Source organism: Pseudorca crassidens, chromosome 14, assembly GCF_039906515.1.
Source record: "Pseudorca crassidens isolate mPseCra1 chromosome 14, mPseCra1.hap1, whole genome shotgun sequence".
In the NCBI taxonomy this organism is placed as follows: domain Eukaryota; kingdom Metazoa; phylum Chordata; class Mammalia; order Artiodactyla; family Delphinidae; genus Pseudorca; species Pseudorca crassidens.
Window position 1 is genome coordinate 14,847,986 of NC_090309.1, and position 25,669 is coordinate 14,873,654.

A 25,669-nucleotide genomic window follows, 5' to 3' on the forward strand; every position below is an offset into this window, starting at 1 on the left:
ACGGGACATCACTAAGTCTTGGTCATGTCTCTCAAATCCACCCCCTCCTTTCCATATCAGCTTGTGCTTCCTAGGTAATGCCGGGCATTATCTCTTCTCTGAACAATTCCAGCCACCTCCAAACTGACCTTTCTTTTCCCATCCATTCCTCCTGGGGTTACTTGTTATCTTCCCAAAACACTGACTCGAGTATGCTGCACCTCCAGAGTAGAGCCCAAACTCCTTAGCATTCCAAGATTGCTGTCAACCTGCTTTTTGAAGCTTATCTCTCATGAGACTCACCTCCCAGCCCCCCAGTCATACTAAATTACCTGCCCTTCCCATAACACATCATTCCCTTTTATACCTTTGCTCAAATGGACTTGTCTCATGATGAGTGACTATCCTCCTTCATTCATCACTGCCTATGGCAAGTCTATTCATATTTGAGACATTGCTTCCATGAAGTCTTCCAGATTTCCCCACTGAAGTTAAAGTCTTCCTCTTCTGATCGCCATCACACTGTATCTTTTACAGAGCCTATAATATGCTTTGCCATTAACTACGTACACATTTGACTCCTCTGAGACTCTAAGTTCTGTGAAGGCAGGGGCTGTGTTTTTACTTTGGTACCCCTCGTAGAAAATAACATATATCCTGCACGTAGTAGGCAGTCACTAAATGTTTAGGGTATTGAATTGAGAGATCTGAAAGAGGGCTTCTTTCTCCACAGTGCAGACAGAAAGAGAATTTTTATTAGAAAAGAACCATGAAGAAATTCCTTTTGTAAATTTTGGACTATTTTATGGATAAATGAATGTCTGATGCCATGAGTCTCTGTATGTTGGTCCTGAAAGGATAAACTGGAAATCAACGCCTTGAACAAAAACAAGTTAAAATCATGGGATGGAAAGGTGAAGAGTTAGCACAGCTCATTTACTAGCTGTAGTTCTCTTACACAGAATGCTCTCAGTTCACCCAAGACTATTGAGAACTTTTGATTTCCCTCTCTCCTCTCAAAATTTTACTCATCCTTTAAGGCCCAAGTTTTCAAAAAAACTTTCCTGATTTCTCCAGTCATAATTCATTTCTTCCTCAGTGCTCCCGTAGCACTTTGAACCTCACTTAATACTTATGACTTCCTACATTCTATTATTATTTTATTATTTCTATATATTTTTATTATTATACTTCTATAGGACAGAGGCCACAACTTAATCATTTCTGTTTCCTCCTCTGTAACTTGTCCAGTTCTTGGCACGTAACAGACCATCAACACTGAACTTAATGGAACCATCTAATTTTGAGTGATCCTGGAAGATCTAGCCCAAACTTCCCAACCCACACTGTATTCATTTGGACTGGGATCTGACAGTGGATTAAGAGATCCATCCCCTAAATAGATCTATGGCTTCCAAAGTGACTTGGCCCCCCTTGCCTATTAGGATGACCTAGAAGTGGGCCAGACCCTCAACAGCAGGAACACTTGTTAGCCCAGTAATTCCACCTGCCAAACACAACTGTGCCCAGTAACCTCTACTTTTACATCTACCCCTGCCGCCCTTTCCCTTTAGGATAGTGGTTGTCCGCACATGGTCCATGAACCCCTGGAGTCCTTAGGGACAAAACTACTATAATAATACTGAGATGTTATTTGCCTTTTTAACTGTGTTGACATTTGCACTGATGATGCAAAAAGCAATGGTGGCAAAACTGCTGGCAACTTAGCAGGAGTGAGACGGTGGCACCAAATTGCAGGAGTAGTCATTGCATTCCTTCCTGCCATGCGTTTGCAATTTTAAAAAAATGCCAGTGTGCAGCCTAAAAAGAAAGTAAAAATAGAAAATAAAATGCCAGTGTCAATTAAGAACATCCTTAATGAAGAAGTACAAATTAATAATTTTATAAACTCTTGACACTGGAATACAGATCTTTTTACTATTTTGTGTGAAGAAATGGGAAATATGCATACAATGCTTCTGCATACCCAAATACGATGTTTCATAGTTTCTAAGAAAAAGCACTTGTGCAATTAAACTGTGAGCTCAAATCACCTTTGTTTGTTTTCAAATTAATAGACTTTATTTTTTTGAGTAGTACGGACAGTTCCCATATACCCCTCATGCTCTCCCTGTTTCTCCTATTACTAACATCTTGTATTAGTGCAGTATATTTGTTACAACTGATAAGCTAATAGTGATATTATAACTATTAACTATATAGTTATATTAATAACCATATATTATAACTATAATCATGGTTCACATTAGGGTTCATTCTTTATATTATACATTCTATGGGTTTTGACAAATATATAATGACATGAACTCACCACGACACCATTAGAGTATCATACAGAACAGTTTCACCCTTCTAAAAATCCTCTGCGCTACATTCTTCTCTCCCTTCCTCCCCCCCAATGCCTGGCAACCACCAATCTTTTTGCTACTTCCATAGTTTTGCCTTTTCCAGGTTATCACACAGTATGTAGCCATTTCAGATTGGTTTCTTTCAGTTAGCAATATGCACTTAAACTTCCTTCATGTCTTTTTGTGGCTTAATAGCTCATTTCATTTTATCACTGAATATTCCATCATATGGATGTGCTAGTTTATTTTACCCATTCACCTATTGAAGGACATTTTGGTTGCTTTCAAGTTTGGGCAATTATAAATAATGCTGCTGTACATTCACGTGCAGGTTTTGTGTGGGCATCAGTTTTCAACTCATTTGGGTAAATAACCAAGGAGCACAATTGCTGGATCATATGGTAAGAGCATGTGGAGTCTTGTAAGAAAATGCCAAAACTGTCTTCCAATGTGGCTGTACCATTTTGCAGTCCCACGAGTAATGGAAGCAGAGTTCCTGTTGCTCCACGTTAAGAGGCTCTGCATTTAAAAGAGCTGTGTAACTCAGTGAAGCAATGTTTTCCAAATGACCACGCATATTTTACAAAATCATGCGTGAGTAAAAGGTCCATTCAAAGCGCAAGATATACCAATGATTTTAATGTAATAGAGCATAAAGTTCATTATATGATTTTCAATTTCACATCTGACTAACCTTTAAAAAACGACTACTTGTAAGTTTGGGTGTGGTACAAAAGAATATCCAGTTATCTAAACAGGCTATTAAAACGCTTCTCTTGGGCTTCCCTGGTGGCGCAGTGGTTGAGAGTCCGCCTGCTGATGCAGAGGACGCGGGTTCGTGCCCCGGTCCGGGAAGATCCCACATGCCGTGGAGCGGCCGGGCCCGTGAGCCATGGCTGCTGAGCCTGCGCGTCCGGAGCCTGTGCTCCGCGACGGGAGAAGCCACAACAGTGAGAGGCCCGCGTACCGCAAAAAAAATAAAAATAAAAAATAATAAAATGCTTCTCTTTTCTCCAACTAAGTATCGGTAAGGCCAGGTTTCCTTCACATACTTCAATCAACACCATTTCACAACAGATGGAATGCAGAAGCAGATACGAGAATCCAGCTTTCTTCAATGAAGCCAAACATCAAAGAGATTTGCATGTAAAAGAATACTATTCTCATGTATTTTCTTGGTATGGAAAATATACTTTTTCTTAAAAAGGTTATTTATATAAACATGTAATGGGTTTATTACTTTTTTCTTTTAGTGAATCAATACATATTTTAAACATTTCTCAGTGTAAATTTCCAATACGGTAAATATGGGAAAATATAACCCATTATAAACAAAAGCTCTTTAGGGTTCTCCATAACGTGTGTATCAGTGTAGAGGGGTTCTGAGACTAAAAAATGTGAGAACCCCTGGTGTAAGATGCCTTCCTCTGATCCTGCTGGTCAATCCCAGTGCAGAGAATTAGATGTTACAACGCTGTTCAAGACTCACCTCTCTTAAGACTTTCCTTGATCGACCACTCTATTCATTGCCCCTACTCTGCATACCCTCTGCAGCTATGTTGTTCCGGTTTCCCCTGCTGCTTTCAAACCTCTGGTTCATGGCAGGTACTGGAAGAGAGAATAAAGAAACTTGCACACAGTCTCTAGACCGGGGCAGCCCTTCCAGGTGCGTCCTAATTCGGCGGGAACCTCTCTGGGAAGAGTCTGACATTTGCGCCCTCGCTGCTCACGTCTGGAGAGGCCTAATGGGTGCGGGGAGTGACCCAGGGAAGCTGCGGGATCTCGGAGTCTTCTTAGGTTGAAAGCGCGGAGAGGGATCGGGAGGCCTCAGGGAAGAGACTGGTCATTCGGTGGAAGAGAAGCAGGCCCGGTGACATCTTCCCTCCTCCTGGGTCACCGGGGAGGCCGGGGCCTGACCACGCCCCTTCGCGGCCGCTTCGCCCCGCCCTAGGCTCCTCGCTCCGCCCTCTGCCGCCAAGCAGGGAGCCCGGCGCGGCCGACTAGGGCTCTTCACGACAGTCCCGGCACTTTCCGGCCGGCCTCGCGGGTGCTGTTGTGTCGGGGAGGCGGGACTTAGGGGAGTTTTCCCTCGCGACGCACCTACTCGGATGGTGACTCTTGGCCGACCTACCTCCCCGAGGCCATGGCGGTGTCTGCTCGGTCTGCGCTGTCCCCGCCCGACTCAGGTAGGGTCAGAGCCCCGCCTTGTGGCGGATAGAGAGGGGCGCGGGTTTCAGAAGGGTGGGGACCGGAGGGCTTCCCTGTGGGACCTGGGGAAGGGAGCCTCCGATGGGAAGGAGCCGTAGAAAGAGATTGCAGTCTTCGGCTTCGGGGTATTGATGACATTCAGGACGCTTTGCGGCTAGAGGGCTGCTGTCTGAGAAAGGTTCTGGGGCATTGGGGGATCCTGGAGGAGGGGCTGCACTGCAGGGATGTTTCGGGTAGTCAGAGATCAGTGGAAGAATCCAGGTAGGCAGAAGACCTGGGCCTGTGATTTCTGTGATTTGAGGAGGAGCCTATGTTAAAGCATCTCCATTCCCATACGCGCACCCACAACTTTCTCCATTTATCGGTTGCAGATAAAGTACAGAAAGATAAGGCTGGACAGACCTCAGGGCGCCGTCAGGGCAGCCGAATGGGGAAGCTCTTGGGTTTTGAGTGGACAGATGTGTCCAGCTGGGGGAAGCTGGTGACCCTGCTGAATAGACCAACAGATCCTGCAAGCCTGGCAGTCTTCCGTTTTCTCTTTGGTAAGTCCAGTTTCTGGGAGGGGCCAGCATGGTTGGGGATGGGAAAATGACAATCGTCCCTTGTCCATTTCTTGGATACTTACTTGCTTAGTGGACTTACCTTCCTTTTCCTAAGAGCTGAAGTTACTGATATCCTGGAAGAGGTCGTTGTGACCCAGTTTTGTCTCCGATTAGGGTTTGGAGACCAGAAATGCTTTGGTCTGAGGCTATAGGAAATATAGAGGTAGAGGAACAGGAACCCATTTTATTTGTGGCATGAAGTTGCCCAGTAAGTATGCTAAGGACTAGACTTTAGAGAAATGGCAGAGGTGACAGGGCAGACATTTAGGCCGTGACTCCCTAATCCAGATCTTTCTAACTCATAGGCCACAGCGTGTATGTTTGGAATGGGTTACAGATATGCTGAGATATTACTCCCTGTGCTTCTCAACGGGGAGTGAGTTTGCTCTCCAGGGGACATTTGGCAATGTTTGTAGACATTTGTATTTGTCACATCTTGGGGGTGGGAGGGAAGGGGAATAGGTGGTTACTGGCACCTACACAGAAGCCAGGGATGCTGCTGCATGACCTATGAACCACACGGTAGCCCTCCCAGCAAATAATTAACCAGGCCAAACTGAATAGTCCTGGGGTTGAGAAATCTTGCCTTAACTGGAGATGCCTTCCTGGCCTGAGTACCCCTTCTCTTTGCCCCAGTGTGCTGGCCAGACACTGCTCTGCCAGGTATGCCAGAAAGTAAAAGAGGTTGAGGAGCACCACCCCAGAGCACTTTCTCTAGCCAGCAGGGCAGACCTTTACAAATATTACTATCAAATCTGAACAGCTTTGATCGCATTTTGTACACTTCTTTCATTTAATCTTCTCTGAAACCCTGCAAAATATTATGAGCCCCCTTTCACAAATGGGGAATTGGCTCGGTGAGGTGCAGTGGCTGTCTGAGATCACACAACTGGCATAATGCCTAGCACAGAGTAGGCGCTCTGTGGTTATTGTTGAATGAATTCTTTCCGGGGTTTGGAAAGAAGTCTGACCCTGGAGCTGGGCGTGCTCGACTGTATTCCAGCATGTTCCACGGCTCGCTTTGCTAAGGCCTAGCGGCCCCCTCCCCCTCTGCCTTCTCAGGGCTGATGATGGTGCTGGACATTCCCCAGGAGCGGGGGCTCAGCTCCCTGGACCGAAGATACCTGGATGGGCTGGAGGTGTGCCGCTTCCCGTTGCTGGACGCCCTGCAGCCACTGCCACTTGACTGGATGTATCTGGTCTACACCATCATGTTTCTGGGTGAGGGAAACTGAGGAGAGATGGGAGTATTGACTGGCCTACCCCAAACCCTGAAATACAAAGCATGCTGGTGAATGACCAAGGTCTTGGGTTTCTTATTTCACTTCCTCCGTGACTTATAATTTCATCCTGCTGACCTGTGTGTCATCTGAGCTGTGACCCCGTAACTCTGTTTAAAATGTTGAAATAACATTTAATTGAAATTTATTTTCACTTGGTTATAAAATGTCTGATGACCTTTCCTAATCCTACCCACAGCCTGTCCCAGGGGAGCTGGGCCTGTAGTACCCCTCTGACCTCTTAATCCTCTCCCCCACAAATCCCAGGGGCACTGGGCATGATGCTGGGCCTGCGCTACCGGATAAGCTGTGTGTTATTCCTGCTGCCATACTGGTATGTGTTTCTTCTGGACAAGACATCGTGGAACAACCACTCCTATCTGTATGGTTTGTTGGCCTTTCAGCTGACGTTCATGGATGCAAACCGCTACTGGTATGAGTCTGGGGAAAAGAGGCAGGGGTTGGCTGCGTCAGGATGGTTACCAGAGATAGGGGCCCGGGGAGGTCCTAGAATTTGTCCCAGCAAACGTATTTTCAGCCATGCGTTGCAGAGTGTGGTTACAGGGTGACACTTTGATTTGGATGGATTTGGGAGAGGGAAGGGTCCGTGAGGTTGGGGCTCTTGGGGTGACAAAAAAGCAAAATGGCTCCATTCCCACCCCTTCACTCTTTCCCTATCTCCCCAGGTGCCTTGATCTATCCACTTCCTGTAATCCTCTTAGAGAGAAGAAGAGAAGACTAAAGCCAGACATAGCTGTTTTCAGATACTACAAGGGTGGTCATGTGGAAGAGGGAGCAGACTTTCTCTGTGTGAGCCCAGAGGGGCAGAGTTAGAGCCAAGAGTAGAAGTTGCTGTGGGGCAGAGTCATGTCAGAAGGAGAGGGCCCACCAGGGCTGCTGAGCAGTGCTGTCCCGGGAGGAGGTAACCCTCCTCGACCTCTGGCTCAGGTGACCATCTCTTAGGGGAGATGGAGAAGGGATTTGGAGGCAGGGTGGCAGGGCAGATGACCTTTACGGGTTCTCCCATTATTAAGTGAAAAGCGAGTATGAGCTGTCAGTAACATGAGTATAGGGGGAAAAAAATCTCAGACATTGGATTTGTTGGTGATTTATCAGTCATTAATTAAACTTCTTTCATCAACACACACATGCAGATGCTCCTTTTGTAAACCTTTACATTCATTCAGAGTGGCCAGCTGTCATCACAAAGACGCACTTTTGACAGAATACCCCTGAAAAGTCTCATTTTTATGACTTTTACACAGTTTGAAAAAATATCCATCACTTACTGAAGGCTTTCCACGTGCCAGGCACTATGCTAAACGCTTTTAATTTTTCCACATTATAACCCCATGAGGTCCATAGTGCTATTCCCATTTTATAGATGAAGAAACTAAGGCTTAGAGAAGTAAAGGACTTGCCTAGGGTCACATAGCATGTAAGAGGCGTAAGTGAGACTCCAGGTCTCCTTAAGTACAGGCTCCCATGCTCTTGAGCACAAGTATAAGCTGCCCCTTTCCTGGCTTCTCTGCTCATTCTGTGTCTTCTTGAAAACGTACTTTGCTTCTGCCTCCCCAGAATACATCTAATCTTAGGAGCCTGGTTTTATCAGTTCTTAGCCTAGGTAAGCTGTTAGCAGGTACCCTCTGGCACTAGATCCTAGCATCCAGGTCTATGAAGTGTCAGTTTGTCTTAGAAATTGAAACTTGTTTTTAAATGCACTATATATATTTTCATACACCTTTAGCTTTTCAAACGTTGCCTCAAATTCGTTCTTTTTCATATTCAGCCATATTCTAGCATTTTAGTCTTGTTCCCAATCTATTTCTTTAGGAGAAACTAATTTGCTAACTAAACGAATGGTAAACACTGAACTTTCCGTTGTTATAACTCACTAGTAATATTTCTGTTGTGACTTAAAATAGTCGTTGTTGCAGTATGCTCATATAATTCTAAAGGACCTCAGAATAGCCCAGAGGACCAGAGAAGGTGTGGGAGACATCCTGGGATAGAGAGAGCATTACACTTAAAAAGCATTTCTACCAGTCCCAAGGTAGAAATGGGACTGGACTAAGAAGCTGTCCTCTATCCTTCTCCCCCTCGCTGCAGGTCTGTGGACGGCCTGCTGAATGCCCGGAAGCGGAACGCCCACGTGCCCCTTTGGAACTATGCTGTGCTGCGTGGCCAGGTACAGGATTTCAGGAGAGGGGGAGGTGTTCTCAGCAGCCATTGTCAGCACGGCTGTTCCACTGCCAGACTAGGCTCTGCTCTGCCTCCCTGGATCTTCTCTTTTCCCCCTCTTGCTGGAAAGCTGGGCTGGCCTTCCCCTTGTTTCCAACCCCCTAATCTCTGGGGTCTCTCACCTTGTCATAGAAAGAGTCGAGCTTTGTTCCCACTGGATTAGAATCCTCATGAGGAAAGAGTAACATTATGACTTTCCTTGGTGCCTAGTACTGTGCCTGGCATCTGTAGGATGTCGGGTGAGTGAATATATGAGATGAGTGAATAGAAGAATGGATCTAGTCTCCCTTGGGCCGTGAACTGGCATCAGAACTGATTTGTGACTGTCTGTAGGGGACAAGGTTCTGACTTTGTTTGAACATTCGTTTTGTGTTTGCAGATCTTCATTGTGTACTTCATTGCGGGCGTGAAAAAGCTGGACGCAGACTGGGTGGAAGGCTACTCCATGGAATACCTGTCCCGGCACTGGCTCTTCAGTCCCTTCAAGTGAGCGGCAGGGCAAGAGGCCTCATGTGGCCCAGGTGCAGAGTGGGGGGCTTGACTCCCTCAGGTCTGCAGTCACGGCTGCTCTTCCCACTTTGCCTGAATTTGCACGTATTTCCCTCTGTCCACTCATCTCCCTGTTCAGCAGAAGGCAGAGTTGATGGTATCAAAAGATCTAGGCCTAGCTGCCCCTGGGAGACTTACAGTGTGGGCGGAAACAAAGGGAAAAGCAGTAAAGGAAAGGAAAGCGCCAGGGCTAGGTGGCTTGGTAAGTGAGGCAGTGGCCCCAGCAGTTGCTGTGGTGGTGCCTCTGTCCTCGGGTGGCCACCCCAGCCTCTCGCCGGGACTCCTTGGTCGGCGTGCGGAGCAGATGGGCAGTCGGCGCCCCTTACCCCGACAATACCATTGTTGCCAACTCTTTCCAAAACAGAGCTGCTCCTCTCTGACATTACTCTTCCTCCCATTTCTTCTTTCCTCTTGTTTTACTTTGTTCTTTTCCCTCTTTCCTGTCATCTCCCAGTTCCTAAAGTTTGACACCATGATGATGTTAGCCAAGCGTTCCCCTATTACAGTTTCTTCTCAATGTATAACCTCCACGAAGAACCTGCCTGCCACAACACACACTGCTCAATCAAATTGTGCCCTCGGAGATGCACTCTTGCTTATTACATAGGGTATGTTGAAAAAAGATGGCCACCTAAAGTATGTGGAAATGAAGAGGGGTTGGAAAACCCTACCAGAGGATGTCTTTGTGCAGAGTTCTTCCACCCACCTGCTGGGGTGGATCCTGCAGCAAGGACAGCGTAGCAGAGGTACATCTGCTGTGAGTGCGCTGTGAGTGCTGGTGCCTGACCTTTGACCCTGGTGTCCGCAGATTTGTATTGTCTGAGGAGATGACTAGTCTGCTGGTGGTGCACTGGTGCGGACTGCTGCTCGACCTCTCTGCCGGTTTCCTGCTCTTCTTTGATGCCTCAAGATCCATTGGCCTCCTCTTCGTGTCCTACTTCCACTGCATGAATTCCCAGCTCTTCAGCATTGGTCAGTTCCTGTACTCTGGTGGGAAATAGGAAACCACAGGTGTGAAGGAGAGGGACGAGCCAGCGGCACGTGTGGCAGTGGGAGGTGGTGACAGGGACGGGCGCCAAGCTGAGCCGGATACGGTCTCTGTGAGATGGAAACAAACAGGGAGGCGGCTGGTGGCTTCCGGGCTCAGCAAGTATGTTGTGTAGTAAGTTTCTCCAGGGAGAAATAGACTGGAGTTGAGAACTTCTTTCATCATCAGTGGAGTACCTGGGAAAGGCTGCCTAGGGGAAGGGGGTTGAGGCGATTACCCACGTTTTCCTCCGGCCAAACTCCTGACGTGCTGGTTTTCTCCCTGCTTTTCTAGGTATGTTCCCCTACGTCATGCTGGCCAGCAGCCCTCTCTTCTGCTCTCCCGAGTGGCCTCGGAAGCTGGTGGCTCACTGCCCGAAAAGGCTGCAAGAACTGCTGCCCCTCAGGACTGCCCCCCAGCCCAGTGCTTCCTGCGTGTATAAGAGGAGCCGGGCCAAAGGTGGTCAGAAGCCAGGGCTGCGCCATCGGCTGGGCGCCGCCTTCACCCTGCTCTACCTCCTGGAGCAGCTCTTCCTGCCCTATTCCCATTTCCTCACCCAGGTACGTGTGGGCTGGGGGTTAACCTTGGGCAGCGGTGGAGGCGACGGCAACCGGGAGAGAACAGGGCTGGTCTTGCAGACCTCTCTTGGTGGAGGATGGTGTCAGTGTGAGGACCGTCGAGCTGATTGCCGCTGCCCTGCCTCCTCAGGGCTATAACAACTGGACAAACGGGCTGTACGGCTATTCCTGGGACATGATGGTGCACTCCCGCTCCCACCAGCACGTGAAGATCACCTACCGTGATGGCCGCACCGGCGAGCTGGGCTACCTCAACCCTGGGGTGAGATGTCTGATGCTGATGATTTACTGGCCTTCAGAGGCCCCCTTGAGCTTTGGGGTCTGGTTTGGTCGTAAACACAATTATGAAATAAAACACATTTGGGCCCACTCTGCCCTTTCTCTGGAGCCCTGTGGAGCGCTTCTTTGGTGGGGGTTGAAATAGGGTGATGTCGTTCACTTCCCTGAACTGAGATGAGATTTAGGAAAGGTGAGTACCGCTAGCCCAGCAATGAGAAATTCTTCCAGCGAGTTTTGTGTGGTTTTGTTGTTGTTGCTGTTTCTCTGTCAGAACTGGCAGCAGGCAGGGGTCTCTCTGTGCCGTTGGCATTGCATGACCTATCCAGAGGCTCCATAACAATGAGGTGAGACTAACGTGGGGGTTTGGGGCAGGTATTCACACAGAGCCGGCGTTGGAAGGATCATGCGGACATGCTGAAGCAATATGCCACTTGCCTGAGCCGCCTGCTTCCCAAGTACAATGTCACTGAGCCCCAGATCTACTTTGATATTTGGGTCTCCATCAATGACCGCTTCCAGCAGAGGTGGGCAAGGGGAGCAGAGAAGGGGGAGAAATGAAGTCCAGCTCTTTCTGCCAAGATGAATAGCCCATGCTCCCCAGTGTTGTCTTGCTTGAAAGGCTGTCCTCGGGTGCATGTCCCTGTTGACCTGGTTGTGGGCATAGCTGATTGCTTCCAGCAGGGGGCACCATCATCCTGAAGAAAAGGTAATGCACTTATTGTTTTCGAAGCTGTTATCACAGCTCTTGTCAGGTGGCCACTAACTCCCACTCTTCCTAGTGCTGCAGAATCTCTTTCCCCTCCTTTCTCTGTCCCAAACTGGCAATAACATGCTGACGTAGACCATTTCTTCTTTCTGAAAAACCTGTTTCTTCTATCTGGGAACAGTGATGAAAAGAACAGAACCGGAAATGCCAGTGCATAGGTGGCTGTGGCCTCCTTAGAACATGGTTTTCTTTCCTAAGGATTTTTGACCCTCGTGTGGACATCGTGCAGGCTACCTGGTCCCCCTTCCAGCGTACACCTTGGCTGCAGCCGCTACTGATGGACCTGTCTCCCTGGAGAACCAAACTACAGGAAATCAAGAGCAGCCTGGACAACCACACCGAGGTGGTCTTCATCGCGGATTTCCCTGGTACGGAGGAGAGCAAGGAGGCTTTGCTGTCTCCCTCTTGGCTTTGTTGGCCAGGGATATGGCGTGTGATGGAGTGGGGAGGGGCCTCTCCTGGTGGGAGGAAGGTTTTTGAAACCCGAGGTGGGGGGTGTTGGTGAAGGTGTGATTTCTCTGTTCCGGCTGGGGCTGAGTTCACTCCACCATGGGGTGGGTTGGGGAACTCTTGCCCAACAGGGCTGCACCTGGAGAACTTTGTGAGCGAAGACCTGGGCAACACTAGCATCCAGCTGCTGCAGGGAGAGGTAACTGTGGAGCTGGTGGCAGAACAGAAGAACCAGACTCTTCAGGAGGGAGAAAAAATGCAGGTATTTTGCTTGAATTAACAATGGTAGAGGGAACACCACTTCCCTGGTGGTCCAGTGGTTAAGAACCCACCTTCCAATGCAGGGGACGTGGGTACATCCCTGGTTGGGGAACTAAGATCCCACATGCTGTTGGGGCAACTAAGCCCGCCCGCGCCACAACTACTGAGCCCACGCCACAACTAGAGAGCCCGCGTGCCGCAACTACTGAGCCCATGCGCCCTGGAGCCCGTGCGCCACAACTAGAGAGAAGCCTGTGTGCCACAATGAAGGTCCCGCTTGCTGCAACTAAGACCCGATGCAGCCAAATAAATAAATAAATATTAGAAAAACAAAACAAAAACGACAGAATAAAACAATGGTAGAAAAGTTTAGACTAGTAGAGTTTTTTTATTACAGACTCAAAATACTTTAACATAACAATAATGCAGTGGGAGCTCAAAAAGCAAGGGCCCCAGGGGGGCTGTGAATAGCCTCATTCAGGGTTCTAGAGGTCAGTTCCTTTGGACTGTAACACACAAGAAAAAAGATGTCTGCGACGGTGTACAGTGTAGGGAGGCCATAGGCTGGCTAGGGAAAGACTAGAGGGTGAAAGAGATCTGTTTCTTCCCTCTTTTCAGTTGCCTGCTGGTGAGTACCATAAGGTGTATACAATGTCGCCCAGTCCTTCCTGCTACATGTACATCTATGTCAACACTACAGAGCTTGCACTGGAGCAAGACCTGGCATACCTGCAAGAATTGAAGGAGAAGGTGGAGAATGGAAGTGGTGAGTATATGAAGATTTGGGCTGAGATAGCCCGCTTTACAAGAAGTCAGTGTTGTGAGTGAGGATCTAGCCATTAAAGAATGAACTTGAAGCGTCTAGCTGGGGAAAGGGGAGTTCTAGGAGAGAGAATGCTCTCTCTCTCTCAGTGATTCGTCTTTTTGCCTTCTTTCGGGCAGAAACAGAGCCTCTGCCTCCAGAGCTGCAACCTCTGCTGGAAGGGGAAGTCAAAGGGGGCCCTGAGCCAACACCGCTGGTTCAGACCTTTCTTAGACGCCAGCAAAGGCTCCAGGAGATCGAACGCCGGCGAAATGCCCCTTTCCACGAGCGACTCCTCCGCTTCTTGCTGCGAAAGCTCTATGTCTTTCGCCGCAGGTAAGTTTTACCCACAGCAGTACGTGTCTTTGCCATTAGATGTTTGCAGGCTGAGTAACTTTTCTCTGGTGAGGGTAACAGTAGGGACTGTTTCCCAGGAAAGGACAATCCAGTGCTAAATTCCTCCCTTTTGTCCTCTCCATTCTCCTCTCCCTGATTGAATGGGAGAGTAAGTGGTGTCTGATGGCCACCTCTTGTTCTGCCTCAAGTTTTCTCCAGCCTCCCTGTGGGTTATTCCTACCCCACCCTGGAGTCCTCTACCAGACTGTATAAGGAGTGGGGTGCCTTTCCAACTGGGATGTTGGGGTGCTTGAGGGGAGAGTCTCATTTATGCCTGGGTGAGGGGGTAGGACCAGGTGTCCCCTAAGGGCTTTGGCCAGAATGCCTATGTTGAAACAGGAGTTTGGATTGCTGGCTTTTTCCCTCTTTTTCAGCTTTCTGATGACTTGTATCTCACTTCGAAATCTGGTATTAGGCCGCCCTTCCCTGGAGCAGCTGGCCCGAGAGGTGACTTATGCGAACTTGCGACCCTTTGAGCCAGTTGGGGAGCCGAGTCTTTCAAACACAGATTCTTCAAATCCTAATCCTTCTGAGCCAAATGCTGACACTGTCCACTCAGAGTTCTGAGGGAGGCCAGATGTTGGGTACAGATATAGGAGCAGCGTTACAAGACCATTACCTATGCAGTGGACATCTGAAAAATTCAGATTTTTTTTACATTTTTCTTCCTTATCCATAGCTCTGATAAATTCAGAGATGATAGATTAGAGGAACCAAGGAAGTAAAGCAAGGATAAGATTTATCAATCCAAGGTTGAGGGGCCTGGGGAGTTAAAAAACAACGTGAAAATGTCTTTCTAGGATGAAAGGGTAAGGATCAGGTTTAAAGTGACTGGCTCCTTGGTGAAAGAGATTTAATGTTCCATGATGAAAATAATAGCTGGCTGTTCTCAAGTGCTTGCCATATGCTAGGCACTGTGTGAAGCACTGTTCCAGCATTATTACATTTAGTCCTTAACGGCCATAAGCCCTATTTTATGGTTGGGGAAACTGAGGCTGAGAGGTAATATAATTTGCTCATAAGACATATACCTAATAAGGGGTGGACTGATGGTTTGAACCTCAAGTCTGTTTGACTTAAAGGTCCTGCACCCTGCTGCTTGTAGTTTTCAGAATCCTTGACAATAATGTAGCTTAAAACTTGTCCAATTATAAAGTATGATTAGGATGGTGATCAGGTTTTAAATGCACAGAGAATAATTTTCTCTTCACTGCGATTTTGGTTCCTTCTTTGCTCCTATTATTTATACAGCCAGTTTTTCAGTAGCAGTCATGAGCATAGTTAGAATAGCAAGAGTTAAATAACGAAATTTAGGTGATTAGTAGTGGTATTTATCTACAAATAAGCTTAGTATTTAGCATTATTCTAGCCTTTAATGAGCAGGAGGTGATGTAAAGTAAGATTTAACCGAACAGTGGTGAGGGATTAGGGAATGTTGACAGTCGCTTTGTAGACTCTGGATGTAGAAAGTTTGGATGTGATTTAGGAGGATCCTCAATGCTGTGAAAATTCAGAGGCCTGGCCCTGGGCTAGGAAGTTAGAATGCGTAGAGTAATTAAAAAGAAAAAGACAAACAAACTAAAAAACAGGCCCTGCTTGGGAGCTCACGGTCTTCCGGGCAGAGACGTCAGTAGACTGGCAGTCCCAGTAACTTTGATAAAGGATCGCATCTGTTTTCAGGCTTCTCTTCGCGTGCTCCACTCCACCCAGTCTCAGGGTTCTTTCCTAGGCAGCTGCCTTTTCACTGTACACACTTGGGATGATTATGTCTACTCCATGGTTTCCAGTGATGCTGCTGCTTAGGTTTCTTTCCTGTGCCCTAGACCTGTATATCTAGCTAGCTCCAGCTGGATATCCTACAGAGCTTTCAAACTCTGTCATAAACAGAACTTGCATTCATCCCCAACTCAGACTTGCGTCTCCTTTATTAGTGAATGGCAACTGTTTTTTTTTTTTTAACCAAGCCATCTGTGAGTCATCAGCCTTGACTCTTCTTTTCCTCACATTTCTTGAGATTTCAAGTCCCATTAATTCTGCCTCCTACTTCTTGGACCTATTGAATTCATCTCTACCACCTCTGTTCTTTCAGCCTTTATACTGGAATCCAGTTAGGGATAGACCAGAGCACGGCTGCCATGTAGTTGTGCAGGTTGGGGCTGAATAAGGGCACCCAGCTGAGGCCAAGTGGGGCCTGGCAGTAAGTCCCTCTGATTCATACAAGGCATTTTGTGGGTCAGTGATGGCTGTGCCACAGGGCATCTTGCACCGATGTGGGGGAAACACTGGTTTTCAGTCCTTTTGCAGATCTCAGCGACACGATACACCTTGGCACCATGTCCTTTCCCGCAACTGCTGCCCACACCCTCCTTTTTACTTGGTTAAAAAAAAAAACTCTTCACTTCAGAAGGAAACTCCTGCAAAAAGTATCTTTCTTAATACAGGCAAGGATGCTGCTTTCCTGCAACCTGTCTCGTTTTCCAAATGAAAATGTTTGGGTGGGATGAAGAAAGGTGCTAGTCTAATACTGGTTAAGAAAAGCTGTTCACTGGTGAAAATCTGGGTTATTCAGATTTCAGTATTCAGGCCCTGGTAATTAATGTCCTTTTCGCCAGAAGGCTTTGCATCCTACCCCGAGCATTTAGATCTTCTATCCCTGACCAGTGTCATCCCCCTTGAAACTCTGTAGAAAAGTATGATTTTCAACTTAAACATGAAATACGACATTTTCTTCTATTAACACTTCATGCTTTTGATTCTCAGCTGTAATCACTTCACCCCTTGCTGTTTCATGCCTTTGCTTCTACTCTCCTCCCTCAGCTGGTTAATCCCCACCTCCACCCCGCGGCTAGGTAGAGGACAAGCCACCTTGAAGGTCACTCTCTTTAGTCTGCAAACTCCTTGAAAGCAGGGGTCATCCTAGTAAATAAATATTGAACCGAACCTCAAAGCAGTTCTCTCTCTGGTATCACTTCACCAGCCTACAGGCATGTACTCATCCTCATCCCATTTGGTCAAGATGGTTAACTTATCTTCAGATAGCAATGCAGTGATCTAAAGGCTTCTTAAACTTTTTCTGGAGCTTTTCAATGTCATGCAAAGTTGAACTTCTCAAGTTTCAGAGCAGGTCAGAAGATTTAACCTTGCCTTCCCTCCCAAATGTTTCTAAACTTCTAAGCCTCCAGGCAACCAGGTATAAGCATTCCTTGGGCCTCACGTCTGCAACAGCAGAGCACAGTGAAGTGTTTGAACCACTTGATCTCATACGTGCTGGTATGAACATGTGCCAAGTGGCTGCTAGGCTTAAGGAAGGATGGTCCAAGCTCTGGCTGATGAACCTTCTACAATTTTAGAATAAGCTTTTCTCTCACCACTGTTTAAAAACCCTTTTCAAACTGTAGTATGTACTGAACATGTAACTTGCAGCCTTTAACACCTGTTTATATAGACAGGGAACTTAAGGCATTAAATAAACTTTCTACATTTTCAAAAAGATGAAAATTGGCTTAAATTTTCTGAAGTGAACACTATCACTCCTTCCACATTACACTCACGTTAATGGTTTTTATGCCCCTAACCTTAGATAATTTAAAACACTGCTGATGGTGTAGAACTGGCTGCTGTAATAAGGAGCTGTGAATTTTGCCCAGTGTATTGGCCAAAAAAGGCAGTGCTAGACAAACTGAGACCAAACCTTGAACTTCCTTAGTGCAAGGGATATGATTTACAAACTGCTTGCAGTCAGGATTGAAGTGATTTCCCTAAACCATGGGTGGGATTACGATTACTCAGGGTTAAAAAGTATGTTCAATTCATATTCATACCAAAACACTTTAAAAGAATAATGGACACAGGTTAAGGTAGAACCTAGCATTTTATTTAGATCTTCATTAAACTGTTGGAATTGAGAACCAGACATACGTAATAAACCTCCAAAAATAGATGCTGAAAGGCACTTTCTGCTTAGGGCAAGCAGTCATGGAATAAGCATGTAAACAAGCTGGCTTCTCTGTACCACACCAGCCAAGTCAGCTTTCTCCATGGCCAGCTGCACCAGCTCTGCCCTCCCTTCTGTTAACACCAGCCAGAACCCCTGTAGGTCTAACCCAAGGTTTTTCTGTAGGACACCTTGGCCTACCTGGGAATGCTGGAAACATGTTAAAGGAATCATGGTGTTGAGGAAAAAAAAAAAAAAAAAAAAAAAAAAAATTTAAAAGCTGCCATCTGAGGTGATGGCTTCTCTGTACTTACGCCATACCCCAGAATACAATAAATAAGCAATTAGAAAATGTTCAAGTATGAAGGGATTTCCTCCTCCCCGCCAAAAGCACTGCTCTCTGAAGGAAGCTGGTTTCTCTGTAGCTACACCAGCTGTTCAGAAAGCTCATTGGACCTGGTTTTGAAAACAAAACAAAGTTAAAACCCTGGGAGGACTTATTGTGCAGTGTGGAGTGCTCAGTCTTTCTTATAAAGAAAAAAAAAGTTATCTGGTACCAAAGTGTGCAACCTACAGACCCTCAGGTACAGCCCTGTGACTTCTTTGTATGACATCACAAGGGTGCCAAGTGCCTGTTTTTCTAGAGCTAGGAGTTGGTGGTTTGGCTAGTGCTGAAACCATGCATAGGATTGATTTACTAAATAAAAACCTTATTACGTACGTCCTCCAAAAGACAGCTGAAAAGTGGAGAGATTTTGATTTGGTGCTGTTTAAGAGATGGCAATTAAGAGCATAAGCACCAGGGAGATGGTTTAATGGTAACTGCCTTTTTTTTTTTTCCTTTCTCATGTCAGGCTAGAGCTCCAACTGGAACTTGCGTTACATGCAAGAATGATTGGATAGAGAACACTCCCTGACAAAGAGCTACATAATTAGAAATGGATCAAGTTAAAGGGAGGATAAGGGAAGGCTTCACATTCATAATAGAGCTCAAGACATTACAAATTCATGCTGACAGGGCTGTGGCATTGCCAGACAGAGGCTATAATGGAACTACAAGTACTTTACGTGCACGTTACAAGGACATTTTCAGCATTTGGTGGGAAAGTCAATGCAATTAGGATTTTAGAAGGTTGGGTGATAGGGCACAAAGGTTCAATTTCAAAGCATTGTTTACTACAGTGCTGTTGGTTTGTTTCTAGGCAGTTACATGGATCACCTATGCTCACTAAATTCATTATAATGGTGAACAAAACACCTAGGGACAGAATAGCAAGCCCAACTTACAGTCCCCCACACAAGCTAAAATTCATGTCATTGACTAGAGTGACTGCAACTGATCAGGAGCTGAAAGAGGACAGGAAAATTTAGGAAGAAGGGCCCTTTCCCTCAGAGCTTGAAGGCTTCTCTGTAGCCTACGCCAACAAGTCTGGGGAAAAAAGGCTAACACTTTCAATATTTAAGCTTTTTGGGCACTTCCCATGGGAAGCTGTCCCTACCAAAGTGGCCATAGGCTGCAGTCCTCTGATAAATTGGCTTCTTCAGATCCAGATCCCTGGAATATACAAGTCCGTAACTTAATATGTAGCATTCAATTAAATTAAAGCAAAACAATCAGCAAGACTCATTTTCAAGACTTCTGGCAAATGAGTTCAGTTCTCTGGGGTATGCTAGGAAAGAAGTTTGTGGCAAAAGTGTTTGTTACTTCCCTGGTGTCCAAACTCCTTGCACAGTCCTTATTAGTAACTATAGTTCTTGTTTTTCCGTCCCTGGCTCAACAAATATGAAAACTTGTCATTATTCTGAGACATTGCAAGTGTCAAAAGCTCATCTAAAATCATGGAATACTTACCGAGGTCCCATGCCCACACCCTACCATGGTTATATTCTTTGTAACAGCCATGCCCATTCATCTGTACTAAAATTTCTTTTAAGTAAACATCCCTTAGGTAACAGGAGCACAAAGCCTATATCAAATGTGGAGGACTTTCTAGGGTGGTTAGTCTAAGCCATGCAGCACTGTAATTTTAGAGTTTTCCTAATAATTTAAGCCTTTACTGACGGCAATTTAAAAATGACATCAACACATTCTAGGAATTACCATGTTTCCCCACTCCAGTCTTCCTTCACACCTTCACTTTCTCAGATTTGAATATATCAAGTATATATACATACACACCCACACCCTCAATGTTTTTCACTAGCAATAGTCTTTACCATCTTTACCTGACAATGACCCCAGGGCGGAGGTCAAAATTCTTCTTCACAATCTCTAATAGCTCTCTCTCACTCTTCTGAGAGGTGCCATAATGGAAAATGGAGATAGACAATGGATGAGATACTCCAATAGCATAAGAGACCTAAAAGAATTTAAATGTCGTAAGAGTCAGTGATCAAAAGACCCACATACTTGTGTAATACACTGGTATCAAAAAAAGACAAGTAGATAACTGCTAAATGCCCTCCCGCTTACATGCCTTTTAGTCAACCCAGTTATATAGAAGTATATACCTGAACAAGAACCCTTCTGCACAGACCTCCTTTAACAAGGGATTTTGCCACCCAACGAGCAGCATAAGCAGCTGAACGGTCCACCTTGGTATAATCCTTTCCTGAAAAGGCACCTCCTCCATGAGCTCCCCAACCACCGTAAGTGTCCACAATGATTTTCCGGCCAGTCAAACCAGCATCACCCTGAAATTATAGGATTTAAGTTACTTTATGCCTAATCCTTTCCAGTGGTTCTAGATCAGGCTTGTTAAATGGTTATTCAATATCACTTGGCAAATATCCTCGGAAGAGGCACAGGTAGGCTTCAAAAACCCTAGGAAAAAGGTGGAAGTAGCCAAATTTTAGCAAGTAACAGAAGACCCAAAAAAGCAACTGAATTGACATTGTAAGACCTTACCTGAGGCCCACCAATAACAAATCTGCCACTTGGCTGTAGATGATAGATTGTATCCTCATCAAGATACTTTGCAGGTACAACGGCTTTGATGACTTTCTCCTTTAGGGCATCCCTCATCTCATCTAGACAAACTTCTTCATCATGCTGAACAGATATAACAATTGTGTGGACTCTGATGGGAAGCACAGCACCTCGGTCCTGCATATACTGCACAGTCACCTTGAAAGTGAAACAGATCATCAGAACATCAATCTATTAAACAATAGCTTTGTTCCTGATTCTCTACCCTACATTACAATACAGAGAACAAACCATATTCTTCTCTTAGCTTTAATCAAAACACCTTACTGAAGTCCTGTGCCAATGTAATGTGTGTAGTTTTGACACTCGTCACTTACTTGAGTTTTAGAATCTGGGCGTAACCAAGGCAAAGTGCCATTCCGGCGTAGTTCAGCCAGTTTGGCATTGAGCTTGTGTGCTAAGACAATGGTTAATGGCATACATTCCTCTGTTTCATCAGTGGCATAACCAAACATCAAACCCTAAAAAAGGAAAAGTTACCAATGCAATCAATCCAAGCTTTAGAATTTAATGTTAGAAGAGATGCAAACAGATGTCTACCAAGATACCTGGTCTCCTGCACCAATGTCTTCCTCATTCCGATCAAGATGAACACCTTGAGCAATATCTGGTGACTGTTGCTCCAAGGCCACTAGCACGTTACAAGTCTTGTAGTCAAACCCTATAAACAAAACGATGTTTTTTTGGTTTGTTTTTAAAGGGCCATAGCAACACTTTGTATTTACGACAAAGTAAATTTGTCATTTTAAAATTATCTGGAATTCTAAATGCTGCTAGAGAAATCAAATATACCTAAAACTTAGTACTTTTAAAGAATAGGGCTGGAACAAAAACACTAAAAATATACAAGTAGAATTAAATATTCCCAGGAACACTCTAGAAGATATAGCTAGAGAGGACTGAAAAAAAATACCTGGAAAAATGAGGTTAGAAAGCCCACTCATTAAAACACACCTTTGGAAGAATCATCATATCCAATGTGTTTAATGGTTTCACGAACCACTTTCTGGTAGTCAACAGCAGCTCTGGACGTAATTTCCCCAGCAAGAAGGATCATTCCAGTTTTAGCAACAGTTTCTAGTAAAAGAGAGGTTCACAGTCAAACATCACTTTTATGAAGTAATTTTCATGCTACCTTTTCATCAGGTGATAAAGCAGTGTTCTGAACCTACCACAAGCCACTTTGGCATCGGGGTCCTGCTGAAGGTGGGCATCAAGAACAGCATCACTAATCTGGTCACAAATCTTATCTGGGGAAGAAAAAAATTCCTGGCTTAATTTCTTTAATTCACTGATAATGTCATGTATGTCATGCCCCCTTCCCCTATAACTACAGCTGGGAAGATCTCTGTGTTTTCTTTTAAAAAAACTGTGGCAGGAATTCCCTGGCAGTCCAGTGGTTAGGACTTCGTGCTTCCACTGCAGGGGGCATGGGTTCAATCCTTGGTCAGGGAACTAAGATCCTGAAGGCCGCTTGGCAGGGCACCCTCCCCCCACCAAAATTGTGGCAAAACCTATACAGCATAAAATTTACCAATTTAACCATTTTCAAGTGTACATTTTCAGCGACATTCCAAGTATGGAGATCTTAACTGCTATACTGCTTTCGCAGAAACCATTTCCCTGAAGAATAAATGCTGGATATAGTGCTACATGTTTCCTAACTTGACACCTTGTTCTTCATATAGCTGTACCACAGATCACCAATTCAGATAAGCCAGCAGAACACCCAGCATGTTTAATACACTTAAGCTCATTGCAGTATATGCACTTTACACCTTTACAAGGACTTCAGTCCCATCTTTAAAGTATATCAGACATTTTGAAAAATTAAGTTCCTAGGCAAAAACAATTTCTATTGTTAAACAGGATAGCCACATAATGGAGATTGATTAAATGGAAGTAAGTAGAAAGTGTTTTATCTTCCATTCAAAAGCAAAGCAAGGAACATTTACCTTCACAGCATTAATTTTCAAAGACAATGGTACTTACATCTTATCCCCCGAATTTAAATTTTTCATTATAAATCTAACCAACCAGAAAGGTGAACCGTTTATCAATCTCTCCCTGATTCTAAGGAACGCCAATTAGGGCAGTGAGAAATAAAGTCAGAGTTAAATGAGGAAAGCAACGACACTTCATGAACAAAGGGAATAAAACGGCATTTGATTTTGTGTTAAGAGTAATCCAGGAACAAGAGCCGAATAGACTGGAAAATCCCCAAATGTATTCTGAATCCTTGCTGATCTTCCCCTCACTGTACTGCCCTCTATTAAAAATCAGGAGAACAGAAAAAAACCCCGAATATCACTTTCCTAAATTTTCTATAACCATCTAAAAAAAACTTAAGCAAAATGTGTACCGCAGTCCAGTCAGAGGCCCAGGACAATCTAAACATTTACAAATGCCTGCAGCTTTAAGTTAATAAAAGGCGGTTCAAATACACAGTGCAGTTCTCAGCGCTGGGGGAAAACAAACAAAACCACCCACACCACACCTGACCTTCACTCATCAGGATCTCGGGGTTTGTCCTCTCCTCTACCACTAGGTTGCTCGTGGGATTTCATCATAGGCACAGTAAGCTTGCTAGAGGGAAATGGATCCTTAAACCAACAGACGAGGCATCTGTCATTGTGGTCATCCCAAGAAAGGGCTGGACCCGTCTATTAGAATAACGATCTTCACTAGGTGAGGTTTTCAGGCTGGGATCGAAAGTTCCTTGAAATAGCTTCATTCGTTCACGTGTAAATTGATCGCCATAATGGCGGACCGGTGGACAAAGCCCGGAGGATGATATATGGAGTAAAAACCTTGCCTAACACCCCCAACGCAATGGCGCCATACACTTAATTCATGCTTCCTATCCTTTTCACGCACGATCCAAATAAGGAATGCCTCCTCCGACAAGCACTATATTTAGTTGGAGGCTGTCACCTTGACGCGAGGCCATATACCGGCTAAGGACATGTCGTATTCTTCAGTGTAGCCAAAGAATTAACGGGAAGAGCGGAGGCCCGGTGGTCCGGGCCACGCTCTGCAAACCAGCCGGCTCCCTCGCCCAGAAGCCACATGCGGCAAACACGTGGTTGAGGCTGCAATGCGGGGCGCGCGCTCTCGCGGGCCGGACGCGAGCACGCGAGGCGGGCCGCCCACTCGAGGTGGCTCGGACCGCAGGGCGGGGAGAAGGAACTAGTGCCCTCCCCGGCTAGAACACGAGCGGCCACGGCCCCCGCCCTTCTCGTTTTCTGGAATCTTCCGCATGCCGGGGCGCGCGGCCGGATGGGAGGGGAGGAGAGAGGAAGGGGGGGCGGCGGCCACGCGCTCGGCAGCGGCAGCGCCACGAGGAAGGCGCGCGGCCGCCGCTCTTTCCACCAGCAGCCGGGAGAGGGCCACCGGCTTGGGCACCGCGGCCGACGGATTCTGCCGGCCAGTCCCGACCCCGCGCCCCGCCCCTCGCTTCGCTCCAGGCCCCGTCACCTCACCTGGGTGGCCTTCCCCCACAGACTCGGAGGTGAAGAGGAACGTGCCCTCCTCGATGAACGCGTCGTGGAAGCCATTGAGCTGCCCGTTCATGGTGGTGGCGGTGAGTGAAAGTGGCGTTGAGGAGAAAAAGCGGCGAGCCGACAAGTGCGAAACGCGCTAGCAAAAGACCGCGTTCTTGTCAGCTCGAGCGGGCGGCGCGGAGCAAACGAGGCGGCGGGCAGCGCGGCCTACTATTTATACACGGCGCCCGCGCGCGCCCGGCTCGGGCCCCGCCCCTCGGCGCCACGCGCCAATGCGCCACTCGCGCGGGGACGGGGGAGGGGAAGGGGCGGTGCACCGAGGGGAGTTCGACCGAACCATTCTGCCAGGCAGGGGGAAGGGAGCGGAGGTAACGCGCCCCTCTCGCGAATATTCGCCATTTTAAGCACTAATAAGGAGTGAGGGGAAAGGCAATATACTGGGTCGTTGTATGCTTCCGTGTTCGACGTGGGAGGAAGAGAGACAAGGGCTTTATGGGCCTGCTCCCCTGTGCTGTGACAATGGCACCTCCCTTCCGACCGTTGGCCGGGCTACCTGGCCGCTAGGTCGCGTCCCCCAGCGGGGGCAGCGGGAATCGTCGGGGGTTTTGTCCTCTGGCTCTCCCCGAGGGTCTTTCCGGCTGCCCTGCCTGGGGATGCCCGGGTGACAGGGAGCCAGTGGCCCACAGCCACGTGAAAGTGGCCATCTTGGCTGGTCAGCGTACGATCCTTCGCACGGCCTTGTGCATCCTCGCCCTGAGCGCAGCCGGCGGCTGGCAGCCCTGCGGGGGGCCGTCTAGTTGCTGGCAATTTCTTGGTTAATGGTTCTGTGGTGAAAATGGCCGAAAAGCGGAATAAAGAGAGTTCTGTCATCGATTTCAACGATTGCCGTCCCCCTTCCGCCCCCAGCGCTACAGTTTCTGAGAGAGGCCCTCACTCTTTGTGGACCCTACGGTGGAGGCCGCGCTCGGCCCCTTGGCTCCAGCCTTTTCCCCAAGAAAGGAGGCAGCTCACAAGGCTCACCTTGCATTTGCTGACTTTACTCTCTTGGAGGAGGAAAAAAGTCGATGTTTAGAGTATGATTTCAGTCTTCTGTTCAAGAGACTGTTGAATATTGGGGTGGGGGAGCCCCGTTTACGCCCTTGTATGTGATTCAGCAGATCTCTTGACAAGGTGATGGTCTGTTTCCTGAAGCTTTCACTTTAAAATGTCCACCTGCGTTTGTGCCAGGTTTGCCCATTTAAAGGAATTATAGGGAGAGAAGGGAAAAGAACAAAACCAAACTTGAGCCAACGAGGAGCCGGGAGTCGGGGACCGATTTCATGGCTCTCCGTTTGGAAGGAGCCCACAAGTGGCGGGTGGGCCGGTGTCACTTCCGTCCCGCACAGGGGCTTCGGACTTGGTGCAGGGCCGGGGCCGGGGGGCTGCTGCTGTCGCGGTGGCCCCGAGCGCATGAACT

The 25,669-nt window shown here is 46.9% G+C and overlaps 2 protein-coding genes across 2 annotated transcripts; one reads left to right on the forward strand and one right to left on the reverse strand.

Moving 5' to 3' along the window:
• Positions 1–4,374: 4,374 nt before the first annotated feature.
• On the forward strand, positions 4,375–16,734 carry GGCX (gamma-glutamyl carboxylase). Its single transcript, XM_067704510.1, has 15 exons — positions 4,375–4,534; positions 4,928–5,098; positions 6,221–6,379; positions 6,706–6,871; positions 8,548–8,626; positions 9,059–9,165; positions 10,037–10,200; positions 10,550–10,815; positions 10,964–11,095; positions 11,485–11,636; positions 12,077–12,246; positions 12,460–12,590; positions 13,208–13,355; positions 13,532–13,727; positions 14,162–16,734. Exons 1-15 carry the CDS (start codon positions 4,492–4,494, stop codon positions 14,352–14,354), a joined length of 2,277 nt encoding a protein of 758 aa, XP_067560611.1. The 5' UTR covers positions 4,375–4,491; the 3' UTR covers positions 14,355–16,734.
• A 905-nt stretch (positions 16,735–17,639) lies between these two features.
• MAT2A (methionine adenosyltransferase 2A) lies at positions 17,640–24,411 on the reverse strand. The gene is made up of 9 exons (XM_067704512.1): positions 24,193–24,411; positions 21,883–21,960; positions 21,665–21,787; positions 21,259–21,371; positions 21,028–21,171; positions 20,630–20,848; positions 20,233–20,415; positions 19,948–20,081; positions 17,640–19,276 (listed from the first exon to the last, which is right to left on the reverse strand). Exons 1-9 carry the CDS (start codon positions 24,281–24,283, stop codon positions 19,174–19,176), a joined length of 1,188 nt encoding a protein of 395 aa, XP_067560613.1. The 5' UTR covers positions 24,284–24,411; the 3' UTR covers positions 17,640–19,173.
• Positions 24,412–25,669: the final 1,258 nt, after the last annotated feature.

What these genes read in the sequence shown, in the direction of transcription:
- MAT2A (XM_067704512.1), bottom strand. Translation starts at nt 24,283, where the DNA reads ATGAACGGGCAGCTCAATGGCTTCCACGACGCGTTCATCGAGGAGGGC. An exon ending in TGTGGGGGAAGGCCACCCAG is followed by an intron (nt 21,961 to 24,192) that starts GTGAGGTGACGG and finishes TTTCTTCCCCAG; the next exon opens with ATAAGATTTGTGACCAGATT. An exon ending in ATATGATGATTCTTCCAAAG is followed by an intron (nt 21,372 to 21,664) that starts GTGTGTTTTAAT and finishes TTTTGTTTATAG; the next exon opens with GGTTTGACTACAAGACTTGT.
- GGCX (XM_067704510.1), top strand. Translation starts at nt 4,492, where the DNA reads ATGGCGGTGTCTGCTCGGTCTGCGCTGTCCCCGCCCGACTCAG. An exon ending in TTCCCAGCTCTTCAGCATTG is followed by an intron (nt 10,201 to 10,549) that starts GTCAGTTCCTGT and finishes CTGCTTTTCTAG; the next exon opens with GTATGTTCCCCTACGTCATG. An exon ending in AATGACCGCTTCCAGCAGAG is followed by an intron (nt 11,637 to 12,076) that starts GTGGGCAAGGGG and finishes TTCTTTCCTAAG; the next exon opens with GATTTTTGACCCTCGTGTGG.